The 22006-nt window shown below is 35.6% G+C and overlaps 1 protein-coding gene across 1 annotated transcript in view; it reads right to left on the reverse strand.

Annotated features, from left to right (window-relative positions):
- Nucleotides 1–761: 761 nt before the first annotated feature.
- Nucleotides 762–22006, reverse strand: part of CDC40 (cell division cycle 40) — a 54191-nt gene continuing 32946 nt past the window's right edge. The window contains exons 5-15 of the mRNA XM_059941419.1: nt 20911–21050; nt 19709–19805; nt 18238–18377; nt 17332–17406; nt 14638–14683; nt 12441–12542; nt 11304–11419; nt 10927–11060; nt 6205–6281; nt 3673–3817; nt 762–2678 (exon numbers count right to left, since the gene is read on the reverse strand). Coding sequence (XP_059797402.1) covers nt 2501–2678; nt 3673–3817; nt 6205–6281; nt 10927–11060; nt 11304–11419; nt 12441–12542; nt 14638–14683; nt 17332–17406; nt 18238–18377; nt 19709–19805; nt 20911–21050 — 1250 coding nt within the window. The 3' untranslated portion in view covers nt 762–2500. The remainder of the gene's footprint in view (nt 2679–3672; nt 3818–6204; nt 6282–10926; nt 11061–11303; nt 11420–12440; nt 12543–14637; nt 14684–17331; nt 17407–18237; nt 18378–19708; nt 19806–20910; nt 21051–22006) is intronic.

The following is a 22006-nucleotide window of genomic DNA, read 5'->3' on the forward strand; positions in this document are numbered from 1 at the left end:
CCTACCATCCAAGTGTTTGCTATTTCATTGTCCATGTTTTCTTCCAGGTAATTAATAAACATGCTAAGGACATTAACCAGCCTCACAATGTATCCTCAAAAATCACTCTATACTGTCCTACTTAGAGAAGTGCCTGTTTGAGGCTACTCCCTGTTCCTTATCTTAAAACTGGCTCCCAAAAAAAAAAAAAAAAAAAAAAACTGGCTCCCTATTTAGGACAACATATTCCCAGCCTGTGCTTCAGTATTGAAATATTCATTAAACCTTCACTAAAGCATCACTTTCATTCTAACTTTTAGGAAGGAAATCTGTCCTGGGTGTGACAAAAGGGTTGCAGTGAGGAAAAGGAACCAGATGGTAACCACTTAATTCCAGTCACAACATAATCTGGAAACTTTCTTATGCTGGAAAAGAACCCCACTCATTTGTATACTCTAAAATGAATGCAATCATGACTCAGTGGCACCAAGTGAATAAATATGGACTGTGTTAAACTTAATCTATGTGCTCTGAGGACACTGCCCTGTATTTTTGTCATTTATTTAGAATAAACCCATTAATATACTATACTCACCTTTAAAGCATCACTTCTCCCCAGAAAATGAAAATGACCCATTTAAAATATGCAAATGGTTTAATGTGGTGTCTCAGTTAAGACTTAAAAGGAGACTAAGAATGAAAATTTTGATAACACTTTCTACAAAAGTGCTTTATTTAAAAATACAATCTTTTAAAAAAAAGAGACTTTATATACAGTTCCTTAGTTTAGAAACAGTTAAAAACACAATAAAATAAACCCAGATTTCGAAATTATGATTTGTAACATACACAATACTGGTGCTGAACAAGATAGTTCAAATGTATGATTAATTCTTTTTGTCCCATCATATTTCAGTAATTCACATTTGTTAAAACCAGTGGTTGGGACTAAAGAAAAGCTCCTGTCTGAATTTTTTCCTCTCCAGGAAATGGCAGCCACCCTTCCCAGCAGATAAAGAAATAGAAATGACAGCAGCTAGGCAGTGTATTCTTATTTCTTTGAGTGCCTGTGTGTCCAAAAATACATCTCTACCACTTTCATTCTCTTTTTCTATTTTCTTCTTTGAAATTTATTTATATGTGGCTGTAGCACCAGGTCATCTATACCAGGTCTTTTAAAATTTAATGTTTAAAAATGGAAGTTCTAAGGGTACGGAGCATGAACTGCTCTTGATGGCCCAGGACTCAGAGCTAATGATGTTCCTAGGATATCAACACTCAGCATGATTCTGGTCTCCAAGTCAGCACTCTGAGCAGCTATGAACCAATCTTTTACAGCATGGTATTGAAATATTTCATACTACATTCAAACATCTAACATAGATTTGTAAAAAAAACAGGAGAAATGGCTTGTCAAACTAAAGTGCTCTCGGTTACTATATTTAAAAGGCTATCTTGATTTCACAATCTGAAGTTGAAAAAAATTTTTTTTAACCAATCACAGTCCCTGCTTCTCAAACTGGGAAACCTAGCCATCTTCCTGGAGTGTCAATTTTACCCAAAGATTTGGAAAGAAGTTTAAAATTTTTCTAATCTTAAAAAGTTTTATTGAATATATTCAAAAGAAAAATCAGATTAATTTTATAGATAAAACATACACGTTCAAAGAAATTACAAGTTGACATTTTGAACTATGTCCTCACATCCAATCTCCTATGAGGAGTATTTCAGTAGTAACAACTGTGAAGAGGTGAGTGACCTAGGAGACCCTGATTTCTGAAAGTGTAGCCAGGTCCTTATTGGACAGTAAATACAAATACAGTTCAAAGTCTTGATTCATCCTCTTGAGTTCCATCTTCAAAAATAATGTAATTCTCTAATTATATACAATCCTGTCTATACTGATCAAGAAGAAAGTCAACAAAAGAACTCTGGACTGATTTTTATTTTACACTGTTTGTTTAAAAATTAGAGGAATGCTGCAGTCAGAGAAGATTGCTGGCTTACAACTAAACAGACACAACATATGTCATAAAAAATAGTGGAACTCCTGAATCCAAAAGATTAGAACTTGACCCACTGAAAATAATGGGAACAGTAATTGTGGGTGGTTTTATCCTTCTATCAGATTCACATTAAATTATACCATCCCTGTTCTTCCCTTTTTGTTGAAGAGGTAATCCACTAGGGATTCCTTCTTAGCTCTAAAGGGATCCTTTCAGTACGTCATGGGGGTAAACCCAAACTGCCTGCCAAAAATAACTACTTGTCAAATATAAAGTTAATGGTCATTCTCTGTATAAATAACATCTATAAAGAACAAAATGAAGTTGCCAATGAAATTATATGAGCCAAATTTACAAAGTTTTTTTCTTTTTAAACAATGGTTCAACTTCATAAGGCCATGTAAGAAAATCATAATCTGTAAATCAAGTTGTCATTCAACACATTTAATAATTAAATATAGTTAAATATGATATTGGATCAAAAATGATCCTAGATAGTATAAGGATTAATCCCATTAATCCCACAATTTAATGAGACCATCCCAACCACAAGTTATGACTTTAGATGTTTCATGAGGATGCCACACTGCACCTATACACACTTTATCATGAGCTTTGAATCTACTGTAGAGTTTTGTGGTCTTCCAGTCCCAGATGTTTAATTTTCCATTTCCATCTCCTGAAATCACATAGCTGTAATGAGAAGAAAAATAAATTCAAATTATTCAAACACCTTAAACTGGTAAAGTGGGTGAGGAACAGAGAAAGAATTTATCTTTTTCACCTTAACATAAAAAAATCACTGTGATTATATAATACTCAGAATAATAAGGTAGAGTATAAAGCAGTCTATAATTTAAACTTCTATCAAAAAACCTCCCCACTGAGTGACCAATCTAAGAGTGAAAAATTATTTTTAACTTGGACGATTGGGAGAGCCAGGGGCCACAGTGAATGCGGTATCACAGTCACTCTCTAGACAGTCAGAAACAGTGTAAGGGAACCAATTTCATACAGAGCCAGCAAACACATGTAGACCCATTCAACTATAGTGGACTCTACCACCTGCATAATCATTTTTGGCTCCAAGAGCTTCTGAATATGTCCAAGATTCACTCAGAGGTAGGAGTCTAAATCCCAATTACCAGGCTAAACATACAAGTTTACAGGGATTTCTAAATTAGTGATACCCATATATTTTAGCTAACAATAGGGGAATGAATGCAGTTTCACTCTTAGAAAGGCTATAGGCTTCACAAATCTAGTGTGACCAGAAGATGGATTTGAGGTTTCAGCACAGAAAAGCTGTAGTGAAACTGTTAACTTCAACCCTACAATACAGGATTAATTCTTCTGGTGCTCATTCAATCACAGTAATATAGAGATTACAGTCCTCCCAGCCTTGCTTAGAAACGCAGAAAGAAAGAAAGACATAGCCTATAAAGACAGGGATTCATTATGTGGTAAAAGGGCACAGAACTAAACAATATAAAGAGACACACTGAAGAACTTAAAAGCCAAATGCAGCTGTCTTAATTTGTTCTTGCCTTTTATCTGGCATTTTGACAATCTGAACAGTTCTCATACAATTACATATATAAAAGTGATTTGTACAGTGTTATTTGTACAGCAGTAGTTTATATCATTATATATGAATATGGGAATACATGAGAAGGTTTAAACTTACCTCATGTCTGGTGAAAAGTCTACCTGACAAGCATAGCCTGCTACCATATGGCCCTTAAAAATTTTTTTCTTATTTAATCTAAATCTGTTCTGTGCTCCAAAAATTAAGATTTGGTTGTCCATTGATTGGCACGCTAGCCATTTCCCTGTAAATTCAATAAATGAGACATTTTAGAGGAAGACTGAAAATGTTAAAAACACTTTATTTAAGTCTTTTCGGTCATTAATATTACTTTGTTCCCAAATACTTCATAATAGTAGGAAAATTAATTTACCATACCACCTGTAAAGTGTTACAAATTTGTTGCTGGTGAGAGGTATTTATATATAAAGTAATGGATTTTGCTCATACAATCTTATATCATTTAGTACTTTTCCTATAAAAGCTTTTTTGTTTAAATTAGGATATACAAAAACTCTGAGTTTAGCGTTAATAAAACTAAATTTTATGAAATGAAATTAATTTGTAGTAAGTATAAACAATAGAACCATGGAGAGAAAGAGACTTATTTATGTTAATTATGGGAAGAGGAAAGATAAACTCCAGGTGAGAAAACCTAGGATTATTAAATAAAACTGTACAAAAAAAGATATGACTAAAAAAATTCTAGTAACTGTTGTTGTGGGCCACACTACTTTTTAAAAAAATTTTTATTGAAGTATAGTTGATTTACAATGTTGTGTTTAATTTCCGTTGTACAGCAAAGTGAGTCAGTTACACAGATATATATTCTTTTTATATTCTTTTCTATTCTGGTTTATCACAGGATATTGAATATAGTTCCCAGTGCTATACAGTAGGACCTTGTTGTTTATCCATTTTGTATATAATAGTTTGCATCTGCTCACCCCAAACTCCCACCTCCCCTCCCCCTACCTCCCCTCCCCCAGCCACCACAAGTCTGTTCTCTATATGTGTAAGTCTGTTTCTGTTTCATAGATATGTTCATTTGTGTCGTATTTTAGATTCCACATATAAGTGATATCATATGGTATTTGTCTTTGTCTTTCTGACTTACTCCACTTAGTATGATAATCTCTAGGTCCATCCATTGTGCTGTAAATGGCATTATTTCATTCTTTTTTATGGCTGAGTAGTATTCCATTGTATATATGTACCACATCTTCTTTATCCATTCATCTGTCAGTGGACATTTAGGTTGTTTCCATGTCTTGGCTATTGTAAATAGTGCTGCTATGAACTAAGGGTGCATGTATCTTTTCGAATTATAGTTTTGTCTGGGTATATGCCCAGGAGTGGGATTGCTGAATCATATGGCAACTCTATTTTTAGTTTTTTGAGGGACCTCCGTACTGTTTTCCTTAGTGGCTGCACCAATTTACATTCCCACCAGCAGTGTAAGAGGGTTCCCTTTTCTCCACACCCTCTCTAGCATTTATTATTTGTAGACTTTTTAAAGACAGCCATTCTGACTGGTGTGAGGTGGTACCTCATTGTAATTTTGATTTGCATTTCTCTAATTAGCAGTGATGAGCATCTTTTCATGTGCCTACTGGCCACCTGTATGTCTTCTTTGGATAAATGTCTATTTAGGTCTTCTGCCCATTTTTCAATTTGGGCCACCTTGCTTTTATCTACCCAGGATTCACCAAAGCCACTAGAGTCTTAACTGCAGTATCTTTACATCCTATATATTTGTAAACATGATTAACTAAGGGATGACCCTAACAATGCTCACAGTCTGACTGGGTAAATGGCCTTGTTCAAGATGGGCACAGTATTTGTAATGGATGGTTTAAAAATACACTATATGAAATTCAGGTGCACAGTGACAAATGTGACTGTATACAGTATAGTGATTATCAGAACAGCACCCAGTGAGGTTGCTCTTCTCATAAAAATCATAGGGCATTTGACAGATGATCATTGATTTGCCTGTGGCAGATGCCCCGACTAGAAGAGCAAACTCTTTCTTGTCCCCTCTTCCTTGCTCTATACTCACAGTAGCTATGTGAGTTCACAATGCTGCCCAAATATCGGATCCTCCACTTTAATATCCTCATGTAGAATTATATCAGTATATCTGTAGTACTTGTACTTAAAAGGCAATGAATTATTAAATAGAAAACGGTATTAGATTTATCTTTTAAATTTTTGCCTGAAAAAATCTTTTACAGTAAATTGCTACGGTGTTCTCTATGAGGAACCAGAACAAAATTTCCTATTCCCTGAAAGAAAAAGAGCTCACAGTAAATCACTAAGTGAGCTGTTGAACATGATTCTGTTGGAAGGAGAATTATATAAAAAAAAAAACCAAATCCTGATTCTCAGATGGAAATCTTTAGATGCTCGGGCAACGTTAGTTGCAAATCATCGTTTCTTTTATATTTACCTTTTTAAAAAAACAAGAGAATGGGTGAGGTGACTCACACATGAAAACCAGTGATTATTTCTAATACTGAAAAGATTTCCTTATATAAGTATGGCACCGTGACAGACTTCCCCTAGGAGGGAATGGCCAAGGCTCTTTTGAAAACAGAGCTCATTTAAAAACACTATCTACTAACTTACCATTTGGAGACAAAGTCACTGCAGGCATTGAGTGCATGCTGGGTTCTGCTATATACTTGAAATCCACAGGGATATCCCTAAAAATTAAAAATAGCATATCAGAATAGTAATTTTTAAAAGTACTTTTAGAAGAATAATCTCTGAAACAAAAGAGATGCTCTTGAAATTATATATTTAATGAACCCTTCATGAAACTTCCTGGAGGAAGGAAAACCACAAAATGACATTCTATTGATTATTATAAAGCTTTTACTTTACAAATGACTTTCCATGATAATTACAAGTGTCAGTGATTTTGTTTTCTATCTCTATTTGATTTAAACTTTGGCCTTCATGTTAAAAAAAAAATCTGTTACTGTAAGTTCTTTAATAATGAACTCATCTAAAAATGTACCACGGTAGGCAGATGCAAGATGTCTGAGGCAAGCCTACAGGGAAGTATTCTTATTTTACCTGCCAGTCAACCATAACTTGTTACTCTGCAAGCAGGTGAGAGTGCTAAAGAGCTTTCAGCAATGCAAGTAGATAGATGGTAGGCAAAGACGTACAGGGATCTGCAAGCAGGTCGAGCCCATCCAGATGGGTAAGGGATGGGTAAGGTAGATTAAGTGCTTGGTACCTGGACATCTTCTATTTTCAGCTTATTTGTAAAGTATTCCAAATGTGTACAGTGTAGGAGAAAAAGCATTAAAATTTTTTTCTTGTGAGTGATACAAAAGATAAAACAAAAACAACAAAAATCCAAAACTAGTCACCTAAATCTAGACCCATCCAAAATTCTTTTCATTTTTAATATTCTCCATGATAAAAAAATTCCTTACTAATTCTGAAGGATTTTGGTCCTTCAGAGACCATGAGACATCAGAATTGTTTTTTATAGAGTAATGTGTGGGAAATGTAATCTGATGAAAATACAGACTATAAAGCACCAATTTCAATTTCAAACCATGGTTCAAGTTCAAAGACTTTGATTAATTAGAATAACAATAACAATAATAATAATTTCCCTTTTAAGTAAGCATCTTCTCTAACCATCTATCAACCCAGAAGAAGAAGCAAATGATTGGAAAAAACTCTATCAGAGTCTTGGTTGGAGGAAAACGTTTTCAGGTATAACCTGAAGAACAGTATCATTTATCAAATCTCCAACCCTTTATACCTCTAAGGCACCAGTGAGAACTGACATTCAGAATGACCCAAATGTATTGAGAAGAGCCTCAATCTTAAAAAGGTTCAAATACTTTTCCCTTCTCATTATTAGTGGCTGATAATTTTATAACATGAATTTAAAAATAAGAGCATTTTCTAAATTAAGTTAACGATAGTTCAGGTTCATATCAATCAATGGTTTACTAAAATTTAAACAGATCCCTTACTTCAAGGACTCTTGGTACAATGAGCTCTGTAACATGAAAAGAATATGAACACCTGTGAACTTCATAATTGCTAGTAAAAATGGTAGGCATAGTTCTATTTAATAAACATAATACTATATTCTAATTAGAAATTGTAAATCAGCATAATAAGCTAGTAACTTATGTTACAAATAATCTTCAGTCTGGAAATGAGATCATCAAAAAAAAAACCAAAAAAAAAACCTAACAAAAATCTATGAAATTTTAAAGATAAAAGATAGACATTAGTGCCAACCACTGTAAAATTTTCTTTTAAAAACATTTTAAGAAAAATAAATGCCTTTGGGAGAAAACATGCCTATAATATCTCATGAATTTAGAATTTAGGCAATTAGGATACCACAGGATGCTCAATATCTAATTACAATCTCCTATTCTTCTTTAAAACTGTATAATAGTCTTAGTTTGTATAGTATTGTTTAAGAAAACCAAGGTTCCTTTGGGTGAACCTGGAGGGTGGGTGTCATGCTAAGTGAAATAAGTCAGACAAATACTGCATGGTATCACTTATTTGTGCAGTCTTTAAAAAAAAAAAGTCAAACTCATAAAAATAGAGAGTGGAATGGTGGCTGCCAGGGGCTGGGTGGAGGGGTGGGCAGGGAATTAGGCAAAGCTAGTAAAAGGGTACAAACTTTTATCTGTAAGATTAATAAGGTCTGAGGTTCTAGTGTATACACCATGGTGGCTATAGTTGATAATACTGTATTGCATAACTGAAATTTGCTAGGAGAGTAGAACGTAAGTGTTCTCACCAAACAAAAAAGTAAATATGTGAGGTGATAGATATGTTAATTAAGGGTTAATGAATTATTTCACACTGTATATGTATATCAAATCATTGTGTTGTACACTTTAAATACATTACAATTTTATTTATACCTCAATAAAACTGGGGAGAAAAAAAGAAAAAGAAAAAAAAAAAATCTTTGGAGTGGCTTCCCTGGTGGTGCAGTGGTTAAGAATCCACCTGCCAATGCAGGGGACACGGGTTCAAGCCCTGGTCTGGGAAGATCCCACCTGCTGCGGAGCAACTAAGCCCGTGTGCCACAACTACTGAGTCTGCGCTCTAGAGCCTGCGAGCCACAACTACTGAGCCTGCATGCCACAACTACTGAAGCCCGCATGCCTAGAGCCCATGCTCCATAACAAGAGAAGCCACCACAATGAGAAGCTGTGCACCACAACAAAGGGTAGCCCCCGCTCGTTGCAAGTAGAGAAAGCCTGCACGCAGCAACGAAGACCCAACGCAGCCAAAAATAAATAAATAAAATAAGTAAATTTATTAAAAAAAACAAAAAAATCTTTGGAATCAGTTGCATCTGAGTTTGAATTCTGGCTCTTTCGTTTCTTGTGGAACCTTGGGCAAATTACTTAATCTATCTCAGTTTCCTTATCTATAAAACAGGAATAGGAAATACACCTATCTCGTAAGATTACTTGCCCATTAAATGAAATAGTTCATGTAAAATACTTAGTGTGCCTGGGACATAGAAAGAGCTCAATAAATGTAACATCATTAATAATTATGACAATGATTTCCTTAGATATTCAGTGCATACCACATGCCAGGCACTGTGCTGGTGTTGAAGACAGATGGAGAGTTTGACTGACACAGTTCTTTCTCTCATGATTAAGAACTCATCAGGATGCAACAATATAGTTGATGCAAATCAACTATACTTCAAAAAAAAAAAAAGAACTTGTCAGGGAAGAGAATATAAGCAAGAACTAAAAAGCTGTGAGAAGCAAAGGGTGTCTGTGGGATGATAGAGAAGATGCCTAATCTCATGTGAGGATTGGTTAGGAAGGCTCTAATAGCAAGTGAGAATTAAACTACAATCTACGGGATGTCATCATTTATAATGACACAGTATCATGAGTCTTAGGAGTATTTCTTAAGCTCTGAGAAGGAAAAAAAAGAAACATGATCATTTAATCAAAATATTTTACTGACCAATGCTCTAATTTAGAAAACATACACAAGTGTTCTAAAAGCCCTGTAATTGGTGCATCATTCAAACATTTACCAATTTCTTTTATACTACTTCACATTTTCAAATGGAGCTGAAAATATCTGATAGAAACACCTGAAAGTTTAAGTATAATCAAACTGTTAAAGTACATAAAACAAAACAGCTATATGTATGCTAAACTATCTAGCTTGTTGTGCAAATGGTCTAAGGTGGCTCATATAAAATGATATCCTTATCACGTCCTCTGCATGTGACATCATTTCTGAAGTAGGAGAGATCTTAGTTATAAGATAGTCTCAAACCATGGACATTAAGAATGATGTTAAGACTGTGTATAAAGTACAGTCAACTCTCCATTAATTGGGGGTAATCTGGAGGGGTATACTGGTGATGGGAGAAACTGCAGTTAAATTACATTAAATCTTCAGTTACCCAAACTGTCCTGACAATGGTTAGGGACGTGCTCAGGTCCCCAAACAGACTCAGGAGGAAACTACTGCCTGTAGTTCAAGGCTTCTCACTTCCTACAGCTGAACAACTTCTGGGGGTAGGAAGATAGTTTCTCGTCCCCGCAAGGCTGTAACCACAGTTGAGTTGTGCCTTATAATTGACTATCAAAACAAGCTGGGTTCCAACCAAACATTAACTCTAACAAAAAGATTATTATGCATTGCTTTGAAAATCAACTATAAAACATGGTCTATGATAGATACTTAGTGAAATTAGCTTTAGTATTTCTTGACTTTAGAAAAGTGTTTTTTTCTCTAGGAAAGCAAAATTAAGCAATATATTCTGATTATACTCTACAAGTAAAACATTATGGGCTATGAACAGCAGGACACAAGGGTGATGACATGGGGCAATTTTCAGTACTGAATAATCAAAATGCAGACATTTACAAAATTCAGAGATTTAAAAAATATTTTCTTTGGGTTGGTTCTAATGCTAGGATGTTATGCTCAATCCCTAGCATAAGCAACACAGTGTATACGTGTGTGACCCCTACTTTTCGTCAGTCATTTTGCAAAGATGAATAAGATACCTAATAAAGAATGTAAGATGGCACTATATAAGCTTTTTTACTAGTGCAAGAAAAAGGACTCAAAATACATATTCTTTAGATAGATTATCTAAAGACTATGAAAAGTAGCATGTTTAAATTTTTATTTTCATATTCTGGATACCTAAATAGTTAAACCAGTTTGACTGACAGGCCAGAGATCACAGTTGTGAAAATATTCAGATTGTTGAATATTATCAGCCTTTATCTTTCACAACAAAATTTTAAATTGTTTGCTTTATATTAATTAGATTTTCTACTAATAAAAACTCACCATTCCCAAACTCTTAGGCTCTTATCATCAGATGTGCTCACAAATCTCCTATTCTCATCAACAAAAACAATGGTGTTGACAGCTCCCAAATGCCGATCATATTCCTGTACAATTTCTCCACTTCGAATGTCCCACTGTATATGAAATAAGAGAAATGGCAAAGAGCAGATTTATGAAAACAAAGATCGTAACTGTGGAAAATGGAGAAGGAAAAAAGATCTCCAATATCGTGTTTTTATAGATTTACTGCTTCCAAGACTAGAGCATCAGCACTCCCTAGAAGCAGCAAACATTAAACAAGTTAATATTCCTTATTCTAGCCCCTCATACAGTGTAAAGCTCAGGAATCTTAATAAAAATATTGTGAGAAGACTTACTTGCACAATCTTTTTATCAGACATCCCAGCCACAAAGAGATTTTGCTTATCTTCATCAGGATTAAATTTGACACAATAGGGTACTTTTCGGTTTGTAAATCTTGATATACACTGTCCTAAAACCAAAGACCCAAATTAAAGTAGGTAAAATAAATTTGACCATTTAAAGATAACCCTGGGATTAAGATCTAGAGATCATTTGCTAATAAATTTTGAGGAATGGCAACCTGCTTGTTCTTTACTGTAAACTACATTGTTCCTTTTCATGGATGTTTAATGATTAAAAATAGTATATTCAAAAGTAAATCTGTATCATCAATTGCAGAGCAGATAAAGTTCTCCAGGTGATTACAATATGGAGCTAGAGTTGAGGACCACTGCCAAAGAGGTTAAGAGTATGGGCTTTGGCATTACAGAGACCTTGGTTTGAACCCAATTCGACCATTACTAGCTGTGTGACCCTAGAAAAGTTACCTCTTAAGCCTCAGTTTCCTCGTCTATAACAATAACAGTATTTAATCTCATAGTGATATTTTAAGGATTGACCAAGATACTGCAATATAAGCGCTTAGTACAATGCCTGGTAAACAGTGTTCAATAACTATTACCTATTTTCTTTATCCTTAAAACTCAGTAGGATGAAAGACGGTTCTCTAATTATATAAAATTATACTAGCCACAATGTGCTGATGTAATCAATATGTCTGTGAATATATAAAACCAATCTGCCCATGGAAGTTTAGACCTACATTTTAACCAAGTGGGGCAATTAAATTTAATTCTGCTCATCAGGTATTTATTGTGCTTCTATGATGTGCAATGCAGTGTGCTAGGTTATGTAGGGGAACAAAAAGATCAATTAAATAGTCTACGGAAATTTTTAAATTTCCTTGTCTATCAATATATTTGCTTTATAAATTGTAAATATTTGGTGGAAAAGAAATTTCATAGTAAAAGAGCTACTTATATAGCTGAGTTTCAACTCTACAAACATTTTGTGATATTAGCTGATAGTCAATGATATGAGAATCAGCAGTTAGGGAAGGTCCCATTTTACCACAGAAGACCACTCACATTGTTTCATTTAAAAACACTAATTTATAAGGTAAATAGGTGTTAGTATAAGTGAACTCTTACCTGTCTCAGTGTCCCAGAGCTTAAGATACCTGTCATAAGCTGCACTGAGGAACTGTGTTCCTGCAGTATTAAAGCAGATGTCCCTAACAGCTTTACTGTGACCTAAAGGCAGATACAATAGAAATGGAGGTGAGGTGAAGTATGTCCTTTTAAAATATAAGCACCATAAGAGAAAGAGCACTAAACAGTACTTTTCAAGCCACGCTGTGAGTCAAAATCACTGGAACCCCACATGCTGATTTACTGACTCAGAATATGTTATGTGTGGGCTTGGGAATGTAGGTGGTTTTTTTCCCCGTTGAAAAGCTCCTCAGGTGATTCTGATGCATAAAATTTAGGTAAGAACCAAGAGAAAAGATGTAACTTTGTTTTAAAAAGTCTCTCATGCACTCTCTTAATATGTAATACATACAGCTGATGACTAAACAGTCAAAAGAATTTAAGGAAACACAATACTCCAATTATTGCCAATGAAAGAGAAATGGCTGGTAACGTTTTGAAGGTTCACTCTGAGATTACTTGCCAAGCTGGAAGTGAAAACAAAGTGACCTAAACCTAAAGTTCATGAAAAGTGTGGCCTTTGTTCAATAATTGTCTATTTCTGTGATCACATTCCCAAATATCGTAGAAATGGATTCAGAATCTCAGAGACTAAACCTTTTTGAAAACAAATATTAACTATTATTTAGTTTTAAAATGGCATTTGACAATAAATTAATGTTAAGGTGCTTTCCTTGGAAATCAGTCTTGCCCGACCAGTGAACTCTTCTGAAAGTTACAGGGGCAAATAAAATATGACTAAATGAAAGCAGAAACTTTCCTATTTTTTACCATCCCACCATGACAAAGACTGCCAAGTACAATTGTGCAAAATGTGCATGGCACAAATTGTCAGCCGTACCCAGGGGCCCTGAACCACTACCACCAATGACCTCCAGTCACGGCAATCAGGCATTCTTTTGTACAGCAGGAGTCCCAGTCAGAGCTGCTATCATCTTTCTAAGTAGGAAATTTTCAGTTTTCCACTGAAAAACTGCCAGTGCAGGGGAGACAGATGGGGACCAAATCCCCTATGTCGCAGGAAGCATTTTGTTCCCTGTACGCTGCTGAGAGCCTTCCCACAAGTCTTCTTCTGGGCTGCCCTGGCATCTCGGGCAGTATTTATTTGTGCAGTGAGGCCCTAAAATCGTAAGGAAGTACTGCCGAATGGACCCCCACTTAAATCTAAAAACAGAGCCAATATAATTCACACAAATACTGTTTCAATTTGGTACAATTAAATTTCAAAACATAACTAGCCTTCACACAAAATCTGACAAAGACAATAAACTAGTATCTACCAACAAGGCTAGTCTACCACAAAGCTGTCCTCTTTTTGGCTTTCTTTCCTTCAAGGAATTCTCTCAACCTTATCTCTGTATCTGTTTTTGTTGCCAATTCCCAACCTCTCTGCAAAGCTCAACATCTGGCTATCTAATTGCTTACTGGACATTTTTATCTCAGTATCTCAAAGGCAGCTCAAATTCCATTAGTCTGAAATCTCATCATCTTCATGAGTAGCACCACCATTCTTCCAGCCACCTTGACAGTCACTCTAGATTCCTGCCTCACTCTTATCACTCACTTGCTAACTAAGTCCCATTGGTTTTAACTCTTGATTGTTTTTCCTCTCTCTCTGCTGCTTTAGTTCAGGCTCTCATTATCTCTAATCCAGACCAATGAAATAACCTTGTAAATCACTTTCTTGCCTCCAGGCCTGCCCCACCAAATCATCCTCCATACTGCCACTGTGATCTTTGTAAACTTCAAATCTGATCACGGTTGCTTTCCTGCAAGAGCAGTTCAGTGGTTGGCTTCCCAAGGCCCCCAGGATAGTCTAAAGGTCTTCCATACTCTGCCCTCCTCTACTGCTTTTCTCCACTGTCATCTCTTACTATATCCCTCACGCTAACAATTCTGAAGTATAAGTGGTTCCCTCAAAGCAGTATGCTTTCTCGTTCCACTCTTGCTTTAGCTTCTGCTGCTCTTCCTAGTTCTTTCTGTCTACATGGGGAGACATACCCCTCCTTCAAGACTCAGCTCAAGTCTATGAAGGCTTTCCTTCATATCAGTGTAGTAAAATTACTGTTAATGTTGTTATTGTAGTTTAAAAAGTCTTTCCAAACAGATTTATAGCCAGAGAGAAAAGAAGTATTACCAATAAATGTTCGCAGACAGCGCCTGTCTCCATAAACCTCCCATAGCTGGAGAAAAAACAACACACAGAAACATTAAATTTAATACAAGACTTTGATAAAATGACAACTATCAATCACTAACAATAGTCGTATGCCAGCTATGTATGTGCATATCTGTGTGTGTACAGGTTATTTAACCAAAGGCATTACATATCATTAAACATATTGTTCGGTGCTGTTAGTGACTTGGACTGTTTGGACTACACACATACGCATGTGCACACACATACACACACACTTTAAAACTAAACTCTGAAATCAAGAGAACTTAGATGGAGCTTATACAGGTGGTTTTCATTTTCTTCTTGTTCTTTTCTGTATTTGATATATTTTCTATGATGAAAAGTTTCTACTTATATAATACTATGAACTACTTTTAAAAGAATTATATGTTATTAAAATGTTATAACATTTTGGTACTGAAAGGTTTTTTTTTTTAACTTTTCTGAAGTATTAACTACTATAAAAGCTGTTATGAAAATGATAATCTAAACTAAAATATAACGTTCATAATTCTCATCACATCTAAAGTGAATTAATACAATAGCTTTGAAACTACCTTTATTCTTGCCTGCCTCAAATCCAATCCTTGACAGTGTTGCTAATGATCTAAAATAGAAAGCATTTCCTGGCCACCCAGTGCCTACAGGATAAAGTCTCCGTTCCCATAGCATACCAGGAAAGGACCCCAGGACCTGGTCCTTTGCCTTGATTGTAGTCATTCTATGCCTCTCAGATTTTAGACTCTAGCAGTCACACCACTTGCGGTTTTCAGCACATACCATGCTGATTCATTCTATTTACTCCTCTCAGACATACTCTACTCCCTGTGCCCCTCCCCTGCTTACTTAGTTACCTTCCTATTGAGGTATGCTTCCTCTCTGAAACCAGAATACCTTGCATCTGCCTCTACAATGGTCATTTACATCATAACAAAACGATCACCTTAAGAGCAGGGACAGTGCCTAAACAATTATTTTTTTAATTTTATTTATCTATTTATTTATTTATTTATGACGGCGTTGGGTCTTTGTTGCTGCACGTGAGCTTTCTCTAGTTGCAGTGAGCAGGGCTACTCTTCGTTGCGGTGCGCAGGCTTCTCATTGTGGTGGCTTCTCTTGTTGCGGAGCACAAGCTCTAGGCGTGTGGGCTTCAGTAGTTGTGGCACGTGGGCTCAGCAGTTGTGGCTCACGGGCTTAGTTGCTCTGCGGCATGTGGGATCTTCCCGGACCAGGGCTTGAACCCGTGTCCCCTGCATTGGCAGGAGGATTCTTAACCACTGCGCCACCAGGGAAGCCCCTAAACAATTTTTTATCCTCAGTCCTTTGCACATAATAGATACCTAATAAATGTTTACAGACGTGAACAAATTGAATTCTATGCTTTTCTAACTGGTCAAACAGGAGACCTTAATCTCAATTAACATAGTCTGTATAAACTGCAAGTTAAAGGAAATAAGGCTTTTTACTCCAAACTGTTGGCCTGTCATTTTAAGCCACTAAGTCGAGGCAAATGCCTAAATGGTTGCTCTCATCAAAAAAAGCTGCCTTTATATATTGTTACTACCCATGAATTATTTACAAAGAATAAAATTTTCATGAGTCAACTTTCCAAGACTCAAGAGTACTATAGGGTTGATATTTATTGACCAGTATAATGATCCAGACACAGAAGACATAAAAAAGATAAAAACCATGCTTCCAGATTTAAGTTTTTAAAAGGCTTTCCCATATTCAAATTGACATGTATTGGCAAGTGAGTGTTTCTACCACACACTCTACAGCTGAACATCAACTAAAGTTGGACCTTCCCAAGACTATAAAAAGTGTGAGAAGAGGCTGGGAGCAATTCTGCTACTAGCATTTAGAAGAAAAAGGGTGAATTACATTATCTGCTCTCTAAAAATGGGTTTTCTATCACATGTCCTCTCTACCTTTAAGGTACTAAGGTACAAATTAACTCAGTTACATATCTAAAACCTCTATAAAAATGCATTATTGGTGATTAAATATTTATGTGCCTAAAGCCAAAGTGATTGATTATGTCCTAATCAGCTATGTAAGCTTACAAAGAGCCTAGCCAAGGGCTTCCCTGGTGGCGCAGTGGTTAGGAATCCACCTGCCAATGCAGGGGACACGCTTTCGCGCCCTGGTCCGGGAGGATCCCACATGCCGCGGAGCAACTAAGCCTGTGCACCACAACTGCTGAGCCTGTGCTCTAGAGCCCGTGAGCCACAACTACTGAGCCTGTGTGCCACAACTACTGAAGCCCGTGCACCTAGAGCCCGTGTTCCGCAACAAGAGAAGCCTCCGCAATGAGAAGCCCGCGCACCACAACGAAGAGTAGCCCCCGCTCACTTCAACTTGAGAAGGCCTGCGCGTAGCAACAAAGACCTAACGTGGCCAAAAAATAAATAGTAAATAAAATTTTTAAAAAATCTTAAAAAAAAAAAAGAGCCTAGCCAATTGGACCACAAAGCCGTATCTGAATCAGCGTGTCTGGAAGCAGTTCATAAACTGCTGCATTCACAGGGCTTAAGAGAAAATAATTAGCCTCTAATTGCCTAACAAACCCAGATTTATCTATAATTAACCGAATAGATTTAACCAAAGCACTAGCTTTGTAGCGCTCCTACTCTGTTACTGAAAACTCACCTTAATTTTACAGTCCATGGAACAAGACAGCAACAAATGGCCAGAGAGGGGAAACAATCTGACTGCACTGACGCCCTGTAAAAAGGAATTAAAATTATCAGTCAGAAGCATTTGAAATCTCAGCTAAAATTAAACAGAAGGGAAAGACAGTGTATTTTTAAGCCACCTAATTTACTATTTTTCTTCATTCTAAAAATCATACCCTAGAATAACCTTCGTTAGTATTCTAAGAGCAGCCCTTTGGACGCTAAGCTCTTTACAAGATTTTTTTTTAACCTTCATTACCGACTTCCTCACCCAAGGGAATTCTTAGTCAATCATGTTACTAATGCCCTCACTCCTCTTCCTTCTTTTACTCAGTACCTTTGCTCTTTGCTAAGAGCTGGAAATTATCAGTTGGAACAGTGCAGATGACAAAGAATATTAACATCAAAATTTTCAAGTGTCTTGTCTCTGCATTAGTTTAAGAATATCATAGTGTATAAACCAGGGAGCATCTAATCTTCTTTGAAGTGTGATAACTCTAATTGCTAAGGTAAAATTACTGAGGCTTTTGTGCTAGTACGAGCCCATTACTCACTGACTTGGTGCCCAAGAGGAAGAATATTATGGCAGGAACTTGGAGGCGAAGGCCTGGGCTACCATAAGGGGATAGGACACCGAATCATGAATGCTTATGTCACGGCCCAATCAGATGACCTTGAAGACTGAGTATTCACTTGTGACTCATATGTGTTGGTACCGCCAGAGTCTGACTCCGGTTTATCTTCAATTTGACCTCCCTGTTCTATCTTGACTTCTCTACATCTTTATTAGAAATATTGAATGTCCCACATCAATAGCTGAAAATTTATGTTGGTGTCACTGTTATACATTACAACAAACAAAAACAACCAATTTGCTTACCTTTGTGTGTCCAGACCACACATGAATTTGTTTTTTGGGAAGATAACACTTCTCAGGTGGCACAGGTGACCGCAGATTAACACCAACATCCTGAGGTATGTGAAGATAGGACCTGCCTTGATAGTCATACATTTCTTTAACTGAAACAAGAAGGCAAAAGAAAGCAGTGAACAAATAAAAGCCACAGTCATGAAATCTACATTCTTAAAATGATAACAAACATTTTATTCATAGGGATATCATTGCATATCAAGGTTTTGGTAACAATACTCTGATGATGTTAAGACCAAGAGTCAGCTAAAATTTAACTGCCTGAAATCATAGCTATTATTTACAATTAGTGGTAGTATTTTAGAATCCCTAAGTATCGAGAGAATATCAGACCTTTAAATAAGCTCTGACTTCCTTAATCCAGTTACACATTTTAGCGGCATATACAAAGACTCCACTGCAGTACAATTACAGCGAGAGAAGGAAAGATAATACTTGGGCCTTGTGAGTCATTGGCAAAGAATCAGAAGCAAAACAGGATAAGAAGGAAGTTAAAACAAAACAAAAATATATCAACTACCCTTTTCCCTGCTTTCCTCCTTTATGTCCTTCCAGGTTCTTCTTCCAGTCTCTTTTCTACTTTCAACCCAGATTTTACAATAAAGTCACATGTGAGAATTAAATGACATAGTATATATAAAGCATTTAGTAGCATGCTGCACAGAGTAAGTACTCAATAAATATTGGCTGTTATTGTTATTATGGCTACAAGCACCACAGTACTAAATAGACTCCTTGGAGATAAAACTGGAGCTTGAGAAGCTAAACGTGACCTCGTGAAACCTATATATTTGATAAGTGATATAACATTAGAATAATCAATACTATCAGAACTGAATTCTTCTTTTAGTCTGGTAGTCACTACATAATTTCCCCAATATAACTAGTTACTAATGAACCAGGTAGAGTTTAGAATATAATTTATTTTGGTGAATATGCATTTCCTTCTACAAATCAAAGTAAGTATGAGAATCTTAATCTCCAATACACTTATATGAAAAACAAAGTTTATTCTTTTAAAGTGTAATTTAGTAACAGTTATGAACTGTGATCATACCTGGAGAATATTTGGCTTGGGTTAAAAACAAAAGGTTAAAATGACTGGGGGACTAGTTATACATCAAAAAGAGTCAACTTTATCTTAGGAAAGAACAGACTGTGAACCATAATCTCCTTTATCTACCTTTAAAAAAAAATTCATTAGCACTTCAAAAGAAATCATCTGTGGCTATCTCTTTAATTAGAATATAGAAGAGGTCTGCTATAATTTCTTTGGGATGCAAATTGTCCAATATAATTCTTAATAAAATGAATTCTAGCAGCTGATTAGTAAAGGCAATACATATATTATGTGAACAGAGAACAGAGTAAATATCTGAAAGTTTACCATAAAAATGAGGAGGCATAAAAAATATATTACCATGTAAGATTGTCTTTTCCTCTCCAGGTTTCTCTTCTTCCTGTTTGCCTTTTTTCTGCCTCTTTGCTGTAATTTCATCCAATTCTTTTTGTTCTTCCTAAGAAATTAAGGAGTGAACTTTTAAAATGGATGTTCTAGAACCCCATCCTGGCCAACATTGGTCATAAATTCTTTATAATGAGGCACACTTTTTTGGTGAGGCAATAGCCGCAAGTATGTTTCCCAGGGTAACAATCTCAACTCTTTGGCAGATTACAAAATGGCATTAAACACACAGTGGGTACTAGTTAATACTTCTAAACTCATTGTATACAAAACCCATCCTTCTGGAACACCTAGAAAGTAATTTGATGTATTATGCTAATTATGTAAGTGAAAAGATGAGGCAATTAGAAAATCTAGTACCAGAAAAGACAGTGAATTTCAGTAGATGATGTTCTTCTTCAGTAAACAGCTTTTAATAGTCATAAGGATATAAGCAGTGACTACAGATTTGTGACACAACTTTTGTGGGAGAAGCAGTAAAAGGAAGGTGGGGTAGTAGTAAATCCTTATAATAACTGAGAAGTCAAAATAAATAAAGAGCAGCATATATGTATTACTGAGATAATTGGATGTGAGATACAGCTAGAATGTAAGCTTCATGAGGATGCGATTTTCTTAATCTTTTCCACTGCTATATTCCTAAGATCTAGAACAGTGACTGGCTCATAGAGACAGTAGGATTAGGAGGTGGAGAGGGGCAAGTAGGGTTTTATAGTTTTACTTTATAAACTTCATAATATTATGAAAAAAAATAGACATACTATTTTGTTAAAATTTTTAAATAAATTAATAAATAAAACCCATCATGAATTCTAAAATCATAGAAAGGCTGATTCTGTAATTACTATCTGAATATCTGGTATCAGAAAATCAGCCACCATGGCACCTTAATAGTATTATCAAGGTGATTTTTATTAAAAATTGTTCAATATTGTATTTTAATTAAAAAGTATGGAAGATAATAAATCAGAAAAATATAAACAAAAATTATTTCGAAGAAAAACAAAGGAATTATTGTATTTTCTCAATCAACTAAGGCAGAGGAATTCTGAAGAGTCATTTGGTTCTCTAAAGAAACCTCAAGTTTATTAATATAGGTATCCTTCATAGAGACATAGCAGACACCTGAATTGGCAATGGAAAACATCACAGCTTACTTCTGAAGGTTTGGCTACATCTTTTTCATCCACATATTTTGCCCATGGTCCCAAGAAACCATCAATGTTAGATGCATCATTTTCTTTGAATTTTTTCCTCTTTTCTATTTTCTTCTGACCAGTTTCAAACACTGTTAAACCTATATTAAAAACAAAAAAGCAGAGATCATAAATATGGATATTTTCTAAAGAAACAGCAATATATATATTTATATAGATTTATAAACACAAAATATTTAAAACACAAAATGAAACCTACATGAATCCAGATACACCAACTCATGCTATATAAAAAGAGACTCAACCTTCTGGGCAAAGCAGCTTTCTACCACTGCAATATGTTGCAAATTCTAATATATGTGAAGGAAGAAAAGACCCAGCTATGTAATCCTGCAATGGTACACAATTTTTAATTAATCACAGACCTTTATCAGTAGATTTTACCACTTTTTGAAAGAAACATAGCAATTTAGTAATGCTAAATAATGATGACGTACCTTTGAAAGCAAGAATAAACTAAAATTTCTCATTCAAAAGCTGAATTAGATAAAATTACATTAAGTAATTAATAACTTTTCCTTGCTTCACTTGCTTCACTGTACTGTAATGCAACAATATAAATTAAAGAAGGATTCACAAGAATCTGGTACTTCTTCCAGGTGATCTCAATCTAAACTTGACCTCTAATACCATAAATCTTAACAGTAAGAAGAAAAGAGGAAAGAGACGTTTCTGGTTGGGATTCTCATTTGATCAGTAGGAGGTGGCATGCTGTGTGTAGTCATTAAACTGGAAAAAGAAAGGTTTACGGGAGTCATAGTCACAATTTAAATGTTAACTGAGAATCTAGCTACATAAAGATGTAGCTTGTAGAGGTCTAACAAAGAGAAAAGCTTACCTATATTAATTCAAATCAGTTTCCTTTAAGCTGTGTTATAACAAAAGGTTGTTAAAATCCTATTTTAACAACAATCTAGCTCATAAACCAAAGGTAGCTTGATCATATAGGCCAGCGGTCCCCAACCTTTTTGGCACCAGGGACTGGTTTGTGGAAGAAAATTTTTCCATGGACCGGGGATGGGAGGGTGGGGAAGGT

The sequence above is a fragment of the Balaenoptera ricei genome, chromosome 12, assembly GCF_028023285.1.
Source record: "Balaenoptera ricei isolate mBalRic1 chromosome 12, mBalRic1.hap2, whole genome shotgun sequence".
NCBI lineage: Eukaryota > Metazoa > Chordata > Mammalia > Artiodactyla > Balaenopteridae > Balaenoptera > Balaenoptera ricei.